The sequence below is a fragment of the Tursiops truncatus genome, chromosome 7 (genome assembly GCF_011762595.2).
Source record: "Tursiops truncatus isolate mTurTru1 chromosome 7, mTurTru1.mat.Y, whole genome shotgun sequence".
Classification (NCBI taxonomy): Eukaryota; Metazoa; Chordata; class Mammalia; order Artiodactyla; family Delphinidae; genus Tursiops; species Tursiops truncatus.
The window spans coordinates 111965053-111977952 of NC_047040.1; the positions used below are offsets into that span (position 1 = coordinate 111965053).

The 12900-nt window shown below is 37.3% G+C and overlaps 1 protein-coding gene across 10 annotated transcripts in view; it reads right to left on the reverse strand.

Annotated features, from left to right (window-relative positions):
- HERC2 (HECT and RLD domain containing E3 ubiquitin protein ligase 2) overlaps positions 1-12900 on the reverse strand; it is a 230744-nt gene that overhangs the window by 190052 nt on the left and 27792 nt on the right. For all 10 annotated transcript variants that reach the window (XR_012333188.1, XM_073807856.1, XM_019931803.3 and 7 more), the window contains exon 4: positions 9075-9212. Coding sequence is in view for 9 of the 10 variants with exons in the window: in XM_073807856.1 (XP_073663957.1) it covers positions 9075-9212 (138 nt within the window). In the remaining variant the exon portion in view is untranslated. The remainder of the gene's footprint in view (positions 1-9074; positions 9213-12900) is intronic.

Below are 12900 nucleotides of genomic sequence, written 5' to 3' on the forward strand. Positions count from 1 at the left end.
CTTGCCCAAGGTCACCCAGCTGAGTATGGCACACGGGAGACCACTCTTAGCCACCATGTTATACTGCCTCTCTGTAAACATGGTATAAAAGTTTTTAACACAAAATTGTGAAGTCAATCCTTATCAGCAACACATTTCCTAGATAGAGAGAAAAACTACAGCCAGTATTTTCATGTTATAAAACCAAATCCAAAATAAAAACAGTTTCAATAAATTGCCCAGCATACATGACCGATGAGAGGTAATACATTTATGGAATATTTCAGAGAAAGATGAAGTAACTAGTCAGAATGTGCTATGGGTAAGTAGTATTTCATCATACTGTTCTCTCTACTGTGTATGTTTGAAATTTTCTACACTTCAGGACTTTTTTTTTTAGGTACCTAGAAGAAAATTACGTCAATGAAAATAACTAAAAGGAGTCTTGTCTTACAATTAAGCATAAAGCTGCCTTAAGTTGAACTGTAAACTAAGTTACCTTCCACCAACCCCCTATACCAATAAAGCACCTGTAAACTAAGTTACCTTCCACCAACCCCCTATACCAATAAAGCACCCAGTGGTAACAAGAGCAGGAGATGTCCTATGCTTGTTTTTCTATCTCTGATATTTATTAGCTATGAAGCCAAAACAGTCATCGCCCTGGTAGCCTCATATACCAAGAGACAAAAGTCACACACCTACTGACTTCCCCTATACGGAAGACATTTATTTTTTAGCTACCCATGACCTAAACATGCTTTTCCTATGCGAGAGAAGGAGATCATAGAAGGCATCAGATGGATACACCTCACCACTCTCTAGGGAGGCCACCAGGACAAAGCTTCCCTCTCCACACACAGGAACTATGGCACAGAGATGCACATCCAGACACCAGAGGTTGGTTGCTAAGTCTGGAAAGCTCCACTAGGTAAAACAGCTAATCATTATAGAAAACTAGATGGAAAAAATATGCCTTTTTGTGTTTTTCTTTTTTTTTTTTGAAAAATACTTTTGGAACTTCCCTGGTGGTCCAGTGACTAAGACTCCATGCTTCCAATGCAAGGAGTGAGGGTTCGATCCCTGGTCTGGGAACTAAGATCCCACATGCTGTGTGGCATGGCCAAAAAAGGAAAAAAAAAATTTTTTTTAAATACAGATTTCAGAAACACTAAAAGCAATGTAACAGAAAAAATATGAGAAAAACATTAATAAATGTTTTTTAAAAATACTTTAAATTCCAAACTAGGCTCAAGATGAAGAAGCAGAAAGATTTATACATGAAGTACCATCCCTACCCTTCACAGGCATCCTTGCAGAATCACCTTTGGCCCAGCACTGAGAGGTGCCTGAGGCCCTGCATACATACGGGAGACTTCACTGAGACAAGCCCTGTCAAAGACAGTTTGTCTACACATCCCCCATGCAGAATTTCTTCCAAAAATCAGGCCTAAGAAAAGCTTTACCTTCCTGAATAATCACTATGTTTTCTACTTTGAAATAATAATACGTCTCTCTTCCGCGTTGCTGCAAAGCCCAGAGACAACCGTGAAGCTCAAAGAGAGCCTTCATGCCCTTGAGCCTGCTCTCCTTCCTGATGTCCTAACGGTGCTTGCCCTGCCCACCTCCTAATGCCTAGTCAATCAGTCATTTATTGTAGGATACCTTGAAACAAGTAGGTGAGTAAATAAAGTAACAAAGAAACAAATCATGGAGACCATGGGGGGAGCCAGCAGAACTCCCATCCCCTCCTGGCAGTAACAAGGTATAGCACACTCTTGCCCTGCCAGAATGGTGTCACAGAAAACCAATCAAACAGAGTCTCAGAACATAACGTGAAGATGTCCATGTTTCAACAGAAAGTCACTCATCACATCAAGAGCCAGGATGATCTCAAAATAAATTTTAAAAAGACAATAAATAGATGGAAACACCAAGATGACAGAGACGTTAGAATACTCTCATAAAGATTTTAAAGAAGCCACAATAAAAAAATGCTCCAAAAAGCAAAAACAAACACACTTGAAACATATGAAAAAATAGAAAACCTAAGACAAGAAAAAGGAGATTTATTTAAAAAAGAAAAAAAAAGAACCAAATGGAAATTTTGGAACCAAAAAACCTAATAACCAAAATAAAGTTTGGTGAAAGGGCTCAACAGTAGAATGGAAAAAAATAAAAGATGAATCACTAAATTAGAAGCCAGAAGTTGCCAATCGAATAAGGAGAGAAAATACACTGGAAAAATAAAATTGCACTGAACTGAAAACATGCTAGAAGGATTCAATGGCGCATTACATGAAGCAGCAGAAAAGCTCAGTAAACTCAAAGACAGGGCACTGTAGTTCACCCAGTCAGAGCAACAAAAAGAAAAAACAATGAAAAAATGTGAAAATAGGTCAAGGGATATACGACACAATATCAAGCAGACTTCACAGGGTCCCAGAAGGAGAAGAGGCAGAGAAAGGGACAGAAAATTTATTTGATGTAATATAGGAAAAAACTTCCCTAACCTGGGGAAGGAAACAGACATTGAGATCCAGGAAGTCCAGAGAGTTCCAAACCACAGAAAACTAAAGACACCCACAACAAAACACATCATAATTAAAATGTCAAAGGTTAAAAATAAGATAAAAATCTTAAAAGCAGCAAGAGAAAAACAACTTGTTAGATGCAAGGGAACCCCTATAAGACTGTAAGTAGATTTTTCAGCAGAAATTTTGCAAGGCAGAAGAGAGTGGCATAATATATTCAAAGCCTGAATGAAAAAAACTTCTTTACCCAACAAACATATCAAGTAGCAAGTGAAGGAGAGATAAAGAGTTTTCTAGACAAGTAAAAGTTAAAGGAGTTCATCACCACTAATCTAGCCTTAATAGAAATGATAAAAAGAGTTCTTTAAGCTGAAAAGAAAGAGAACTAATTAGTAACAAGAAAACATTTGAAAGTATAAATCTCACTGGTAAAAGTAAATATATAATAAAGGTAGTGGATTAATAGCTTAAAAACTGAGTATAAAGGTTAAATGACAAAAGAAGTAAAAATAACTCTAACAAACAATTAAGGGATATATAAGATAAAAAGTTGCAAATTATGACATCAAATACACAAAACATGGGAGAGGAGGATAAAAATGCAAAGCTTAGAATGTGTTCAAACGTATGTTTATTTATAAATAGAATGTTATAAATACAAGCTGTTATATGTAAGCTTCATGGTAGCCACAAAGCAAAAAACTATAGTAGATACACGAAAGATAATGAGAAAGGAATCTAGGCATACCATTAAAGAGAATCATCAAATCACAAAGGAGAACTACAAAACAGCCAGGAATAAAACAATTATCATAACGGCAATAAAAACAAACGTTATCAATAACTGTAAATGTAAATGGAGTAAATTCACCAATAAAAAGACACAGAGTGGTTGAAAGGATTAAAAAAAAAAAGAACTCATCTATATACTGCCTACAAGAGACTCACTTCAGACATAAGGACACAACACACAGACTGAAAGTGAAGGGACGGAAAAAGATATTCCATGCAAATGAAAACCAAAAGATAGTTGGGGTACCTATACTTACATCAGATAAATAGATTTTTAAAACAAAAGTGTAATAAGAGACAAAGAAGGGCATTACATAATGATAAAGGGGTGAGTCCAACAAGAGAATATAACATTTGTAAATACCTATACACCCAACATAGGAGTAACTAAATATAAAGCAAATCTTAACAGACCTAAAGGGAGAAATTGATAGCAATACAATAATAGTATTGTATTATAGTATAGTAAAGGACTTTAATACACCCCTTACATCAACAGATAAATCACCCAGACAGAAAAATCATTAAAATAACATCTGCCTCATATGACATGTTAGATCTGATGACCTTAACAGATATATACAGAACATTCCATCCAAAAGTAACAGAATACACATTCTTCTCAAGTGCACATGAAACATTCTCCACACTATCATGTATTAGGTCACAATAAACTTAATCAGACTGAAATCACATCAAGCATCTTTCTGAACCACAAAGTTATGAAACTGGAAATCAATTACAAGACGAAAACTGGAAAATTCACAAATATGTGGAGATTAAACAACATGCTACTGAACAACCAATAGGTCAAGGAAGAAATCAAAAGGAAAACCAAAAAATACCTTGAGACAAATGAAAATGAAAATACAACATACCCAAACTTACGGGATGTAGCAAAAGCAGTTCTAAGAGGGAAGTTCAGAACAATAAATGCCTACCTCAAAAAAACAAGAAAAATCTCAAATAAACAAGAAACCAGATAGCCTAAATAAACACCTCAAGAAACTAAAAAATAAATAAATAAATAAATAAACCAAAAAAAACACAAATGAAGCCCAAAGTTTTTAGAAGGAAGGAAATAACAAAGATCAGAGTGGGAACAAATGAAAGAGACTACAAAGACAATAGAAAAGATAAATAAAACCAACAGTTGTTTTTTGAAAAGATAAACAAAACTGTTAGCTAGAATCACCAAGAAATAAAGAGGGCCCAAATAAATAAAATCATAAACAAAAGTGGAAATGTTACAGCTGGTACCACAGAAAGACGAAGACAACTTAGAAGAAGAAATAAATTCCTAGAAACATACAAACTGCCAAGACTGAATCATAAAGAAATAGAAAGTATGACCAGACCAATTACTTGTAAGAAGACTGAATCAGTAATTAAAAACCTCCAAACAAACAAAACTCCAGAACCAGAGGGCTTCACTGGTGAGTTATGCAAAACCTTCAAAGAATTAATACTGATACTTCTCAAACTCTTACAAAAAAAATAGAAAATGAGGGAATACTTCCAAACTCATTTTACAAGGCCAGCATTACCCTGATACCAAAACCAGACAAGACAACCACCAGGCAAGAAAATTACAGGACAACTTCCCTGATGTTCACAGATGCAAAAAACCTTCAACAAAATATTAGCAAACCAAATTCAACAATACATTAAAAGGATCATACATCATGATCAATTGGAATTTATTCCAGAGATACGAGGATGGTTCAACATCCACAAATCAATCAATGTGCTATACCACATTAACAAACTGAAGGATAAAAATCATTTGACAGAATTCAATATCCATTTATCATAAAAACTCTCACAAAAGTGGGTACAGAGGGACCATACCTCAATGTAATCAAGGCCATATATGACAAGCCCAGAGCTAATATCATACTCAGTGGTGAAAAGCTAAAACATTTCCTCTAAGATCAGGAATAAGACAAGGTTGCCTACTCTCACAACTTTTTTTCAACACAGTATGTGAAGTCCTAGCCACAGCAATCAAACAAGAAAAAGTAATCCAAACGGTAAAGGAATAGGTAAAACTGTCACTGTTTGCAGTGACATGACAGCATACATGGAAAATCCTAAAGACACTCCAAAAAACTACCAGAACTTGTCAATGAATTTGGTAAAGTTTTAGGATACAAAATTAATAAACACAAATCTGCTACATTTCTACTCATGAATGATGAACTACCAGAACGAGAAATTAAGAAAACAGTCCCATTTACAGTTGCATCAAAAAGAATAAAGTACCCAAGAATAAATCTAAGGAGGTAAAAGAACCGTAGTCAAAAAACTGTAAGACACTCATGAAGGAAATCGAAGACTACACAAAGAGATGGAAAGATATACTGTGCTCGTATACTGAGAGAATTAATATTGCTTAAATGACCATACTACCCATCTACAGATTCAATGCAATCCCTATCAAAATCCCAATGGCATTTTTCACAAAACTAAAACAAATAATTCTAAAATTTGTACGGAAACACAAAAACCCCTAATAGCTAAAACATTCTTGAGAAAGAAGAACAACGTTGGAGGTATCATGCGCCCTGATTTTAAACTATACTACAAAGCTACAGTAATCAAAACAGTATGGTACTGGCACAGAAACAGACACATAGATCAATGGAAAAGAATAGAAAGCCCAGAATGAACCCATACTTATATGGGCAATTAATCAAAAAGAGGTAAAAATATACAATGGAAAAAAGACAGCCTCTTCAACACATGATGTTGGGAAAACTGGACCTCTACATGCAAAACTGGACTACTCTCTCACACCATGCACAAAAAAAATTCAAAATGGATTTAAGACTTAAATGTAAGACCTGAAACCATAAAACTTCTAGAAGAAAACACAGGTAGTACACTCTTTGACAATGGTCCTAGCAATATCTTTCTGGATATGTCTCCTCAGGCAAGGGAAACAAAGGCAAAAGTAAACTAATGGGACTACATCAAACTAAAAAGCTTCTGCATAGTGAAGAAAACTATCAACAAAAGGATAAGGCTTATACACTACCAAACGTAAAATACATAGCTAGTGGGAAGCAGCCGCATAGCACAGGGAGATCAGCTAGGTGGTTTGTGACCACCTAGAGGGGTGGGATAGGGAGGGTGGGAGGGAGGGAGATGCAAGAAGGAAGAGATATGGGAACATATGTATGTATATGTATAACTGGTTCACTTTGTTGTAAAGCAGAAACTAACACACCATTGTAAAGCAATTATACTCCAATAAAGATGTTAAAAAAACAAAAAAAGATAAGGCTGCCTACTGAATAGGAGAAGACATTTACAAACAATATATCTGATAAGGGGTTAATATCCAAAATATACGAAGAACTCATTTAACTCATTAACTTGTTTAAAACAAACAAACTACCCAATTAAAAAAATGGGCAGAGGATCTGAACAGATATTTTTCCAAAGAAGACATTTAAATGGCCAACAGGCACATGAAAAGATGTTCAACATCACTAATCATCAGGGAAATGCAAATCAAAACCACAGTGAAATAGATACCACCTCACACCTGTCAGAATGGCTATTATCAAAAAGGCAACAAATAACAAGTGTTGACAAGGATGTGGAGAAAAGAGAAGCCTTGTGCACTGTTTGTGGGAATGTAAATTGGTGCAGCTACAATGGACAATATGGAGATGTCTCAAAAAATTAAATATAGAACTACCACATGATCCAGCAATCCCACTTCTGGGTATTTATACAAAGAAAACAAAAACACCTATTAGAAAAGATATAAGTACCCCTATGTTCATTGCAGCATTGTTTACAATTGCCAAAATATGAAAGCAACCTATGTGCCCATCAATAAATGAATGGATAAAGAAGATGTGATAAATATAGATACAGATATACACACACACACAAAATATCACTCAACTATAAAAGGGAATGAAATCTTGCTATTTGTGACAACATGGATGGACCTAGAGGGTATTACGTTAAGTGAAATAAGTCAGATAGAGAAGACAAATACTGTATGATTTCACTTATATATGGAATCTAAAAAGTGAAACAAATAAATAAACATAACTAAACAGAGTCAGAGATACAGAGAACAAACAGGTAGTTGCCAGTAGGAAGAAAAGTGGGAGGTGAGGGAGATTAAGAGGTACAAACAACCAGTTGCAAAGGAAATGAGTCAGGGCTAAAATATGACACAAATGAACCTATCTACAAAACAGAAACAGACTCACAGACACAGAGAACAGACTGGTGGTTGCCAAGCGGGAGGAGTGGGGAAGGGATGGATTGGGAGTTTGTGACTAGCAGATGCAAACTATTATATATAGAATGGATAAACAACAAGGTCCTACTGTATAGCACAGGAAACTATATTCAGTATCCTGTGATAAACCATAATGGAAAAGAATTTTTAAAAGAATGTATGTATATGTATAACTGAATCACTCTGCCATACAGCAGAAATTAATACAACATTGTAAATCAACTATACTTCAATAAAAAAAATGAGTTATGGGTATGAAATATACAGTGTGGGGAATACAGTCAGTAATTAGGTAACATTTTTGTATAGTAACAGATCATAACTAGACTTATTGTGATGATCATTTTGAAACGCATAGAAATATCAAATCACTGTGTTGTATAACAGGGAGTAACACAATGTTGTAGGTCAATTCTACTTCAAAAACAAAGAAACAAACTCATAGGAAAAGAGATCAGATTTGTGGTTACCAGAGGCAGGGGGTGGGGGCAGGCGGAATTGGCTGAAGGGGGTCATAAGGCAGAAACCTCCAGTTACAAGATAAGTAAGTACTAGTGATGTAATGAACAACACGATAAAGATAATTAATGCTGCTATATGTTAATATGGAAGTTAGAAGAGGAAACCCTAAGATTTCTCATCACGAGGAAAAAATATTTTTTCTATTTCTTTAATTTTGTATCTATATGAGATGATGGATGTTCACTGAACTTTTTGTGGTAATCATTTCATGATATTTGTAAGTCAAACCATTATGCTGTACACTATACACTACTTTATGTCAATTATAGCTCAATAAAACTGGAGAAAAAAAGTTAAACACAGAATTACCACATGATCCAGCAATTTTACCCCTAGGTATATACGCAATGAATTGAAGCAGAGACTCTAACTCGTGTACACCTATGTTCTTAGCAGCACTATTCCCAACAGCCAAAAGGTGGAAGCAACTCAAATGCCCATCCACAGATGGATGAACAAAATGTGGTATATACATACAATGGAGTATTATTCAGCCTTAAAGAGGAAGGAAATTCTGACACATGCTACAACATGAATGAATCTTGAAGACATTATGCTAAATAAAGTAACAAGCCAGATACAAAAAGACAAATATTATGATTCCACTTATATGAGGTAACTAGACTAGTCAAAATCCTAAAAACAGAAAGTTAGTGGCTCCCAGGGGGCTAGGGAAGAAAGGGGAGTTATCATTTAATAAGTACAGAGTTCCAGTTTGGGAAGATGAAGAGGCTCTGGAAATGGGTAGTGGTCATAACTGCACAACAGTGTGAATGTATTTAATGTCACTGAACTGTATACTTAAAACTGACTGAAATGGCAAAATGTATGTTATGCACAGTCTATTACAATATAAAAAAATTTTAAGTTTAATTTTTAAAAATTCTATGACCAAAAAAAAGTCCACCTACTCTATCTAGAAAATGAGTGCTGGATCAATCATTCCAAAGTACCAAAAGTTCAGAAGATCATAATACCTGGTTGCTTGCCCCACACCCAGCTCTCTAGGATTGATTTGGCCCTATATGCAGGTGCAGGAGTTTCTTCCTCTTCTTTTTTCTCTTTGTCATTTAGATCTTCTTTCTTTGTTCCAATCTGCATATCAACACCATCATCTGGAAAATTTTTTAAAAATTTAAGTGTATAAATTGCTTTTTAAAATGTAACATCTACTTGCCAACACCATCATCTGGAAAAAAATTTTTTAAATGTACATGTATAAATTGCTTTTTAAAATGTAACATCTCTTTCCCAGTCGCTCCCAGAAATGGAAAGGTTAAGTTACAACACACATCATTAAGCTGACCATTTGATGGTTGGGAAAAAAAAATTTACATGACTCATCAACATAACAGAAACAGTGTGATTTATTAAGTAATGCATAGCCCAGTGACCCTTTTAATTTAAAAAATCGATATTCCAATTGTTCTTTGAAGCATGTCTTCCAAAATATTCCAATTTCTTACTACATCTCACAACTAAGAAACTTAGTCTTTGATATTAACATTAACTGTTTTCATCCAGTGATTCCCAAATGCTGTGTGTCCACGGGAAGGGAGGATGTGGAATCAGAGTATGATTCAATGATCATTTTCAACTCTATACATTGCCCTACTCCACCACCAACTGAGAACCAGTGCTACACAGGGCCACTACCACTGAGGGAGCGTAATTCAGGAGCACTGCAATACAGCAGAAACGTGAGAACCACGACTTTAGGCCACTGACAAGTTTCAGTCAAGAAAAAATGTCATGAAACTCCTTACACAGTAAGTTAAGAGAGAACTAATATTAACATAGAGGTGTAAATGTGTCCTAGCCTAGAAAGCCCTTACTAAATGAACTATTTTCTAAATGACATAATTAGAAATATACAGTTGACCCTTGAACAACGTGTGCAGTCAAAACTCCGCATGTAACTTATAGTCAGCCCTCCACATGTGCAGTTCTTCCGAGTCCAGCATTTCCAACAACCAAGGATCATGCAGTGCTGCAGTATTTACTACTGAAAAAAAAAAATCTGCTTAAATGTGGACCGGTACAGTTCAAACCCATGTTGCCAGCATCAACTGTACATCTAAATCTGTGAAAGAGAATATATCATATCACAAACAGTAAGGAGTATCTAAAAATACCTAAAACCAACAAGGGACAAAAGAAACTCCTAAATTCTATCAGAAAAATATCAGATATCCAACAGAAGGAACCCCAAACAGCTAATGCTATGAAGAGATACTCAAATTCATATTTAGAAAAATATAAATTAAAATAATGAAGTATTATATTACTTTACACTCACCAAATTCACAACTGTTAGAAAGCTAAAATATAAGCTCCAAAGCAGTAATTTTTTTTTTCCTTTTTCATCTGGTTTTGCTCTCTGATATATCCCAAATCCCTAGAACAACGCATGCCAGGGAATAAGCCCTCAATGATGAGTTCAGTAACTAAATAATGCCAAGTGTCAGCAGAAATGTAGGGCTGGAGGCACAAATCTTCAGACACAGCTGGTGGGAGGGTGGACCCCGCAGCCTACCTGGAGAGCAATCTGGTACAGCTGAGTTACATGGAAGGTCCTCCAGTCGTCCCGAGGGGCTATGCCCACAGAGCTCTCACACAGGCCTGGGATTGGGAGGAGGTGGAAGACAGAGACCCGCAGCAGTCTAATGACCTTGGACACAACTTAAAAATACAGTGCTTGGGCTAAAGAACCACACACTCTCCATGTACACAAACTTACAATGCATGCACATTGTACAACAGTATGTTTTAAATGGCATAAAAACAAATACATTACAAAGAAAACACCTAAAAATATGGATTTGGAAATGGTGTGCCAGGAACTGACCAGTGTAATTAACTCAACCCTCTGCCCCTGAGGCCCAAGAAAAGGCCCCTGTACACCTCATGTGTCCCATTCTTTCAACCTCCTACAACAGCTATGGTTAACAGTACCTCCCCCATTTACAGAAATATCCAGGGAGTTCCCTAGCGGTCCAGTGGTTGGGACTCTGTGCTCTTACTGCCGAGGGCCCAGGTTCAGTCCCTGGTCAAGGAACTGAGATCCCACAAGCCACGAGGCACAGCCCAAAAGAAAAAAAAAAAAAGATATATCCAACAAGCTCCTGGGCATTAAATATAGATTTTTTTGTAATGTGTACTTTTCATACATTACAGATGTAAAACCACACAGCGCCTCTAAATTAAGTACAGATTTGCTTGAAGTCACAGAAAAAGTCAGGCTCGGAATCAGGTTCTCAACCCTATCATATATCAGAAGCAGGGGGTGAGGGACACACACACACACACACACACACACACCCATTTTTAATACCAAGCCTCAGTTCTATCACCAGAGATTCTGATTCAGTTGGTCCAGGGCATGGCCTGGGCACCAGCAATTTTAAGTTCCAAGATATTCCTAATATTCCACCAGGTTTAAGGACCACTGGTGTAGAAGGTAAAACGTTAATAAGACAATGCAAATGCAACTGACCAAACAAACAATGGCTATTTTAACTATCATAAGCACTCTCACTGTAACAAATTAAGGTCATGCAGAAGTAAATAAATCTTTTTAAAAAGATAACACAAGTGAGAGAAAGGCCAAATAACTTTGGCACTTCTGTTTTTCACAAATTGTTCATCTTTTCACTAAAACTTAAATCATGAAATAATCATTACTGAGTTTTGTGACTAAGAAGAGAGATTTGTTAATTTTTGTTTTTTTCACAAGTGTGAGAGAAGTGTCCATGGGGACTGGCAACCTGATTATTGGAATTCAATCTTTTTACAAGCAATGAAGCACTGTTTATTGTCTCTTAGCTTCAGTTCCATCCTCAGAAAAGCTCAGAAGCTCACCTCCAGCCTGCTTTGTGACCAGGGAGTACCAGCATCTGTGTGGGGGACTTGGCCACAGCTCTCATGTCACCCCATTTGATCCTCATCAAGGCAAAGACAAAATGACCAGACTGGCTGTGGATCCCAACCCTGGGGAGGTTGGCTGGCATTCCCTGGAAGAAGAGGTGGGCCATCAGGACCCCAACTCTTCCCTGTAACCACCCAGAAGATCCTCACTATGAGTGACTGGACAGGGACAGGAACCGAAAGCCTGGGCTTTATTTGGCTAGAAATCTAAACTACTGAGGGAATGTGGAGAGGAGGGGGAGGAGGGAGAGAGGGGCAGAGGGAGAAGAAGGGTGCACTCTGGGAAAAGGCAAGGCTGCAGCAGAGGATGGTGTCCATGCATCCACCTCTGAGCTGTAGGTCCAGTGCTCTCCCACTACACCACTCTGCTGCCTCTGTCACAACAAAGAGCCTGATCCCCAAGGTTGTAGAGAAAACACCCAAGGCAGCCATGGGCACAGCAAAGTGGTTAACTCAAGCCCAATGTAAGCCCAGCATCCTTAAACCCTATAAAGTATGTTCTTCACCATGGGGAGTCCCCTTACCCTGACAATACTGAAGCTTTCTGGAGAAAAACAAATTAAATTTGAAACAAAGGTCCACAATTTAACCCAAGTGGAACTCCAAAGTTTACTGCAAGAACTTATACAATAAGAAGACAGGGCTTCCCTGGTGGCACAGTGGTTGACAGTCCGCCTGCCAGTGCAGGGGACGTGGGTTCGTGCCCCGGTCTGGGAGGATCCCACATGCCGCGGAGTGGCTGCGTCCGCTGGGCCTGCGCATCCGGAGCCTGTGCTCCGCAACGGGAGAGGCCACAGCAGTGAGAGGCCAGCGTACTGCCAAAAAGAAAAAAAAAAACGAAGACAAAGGGCTTTGGTGCCACCATAACACAGGTTC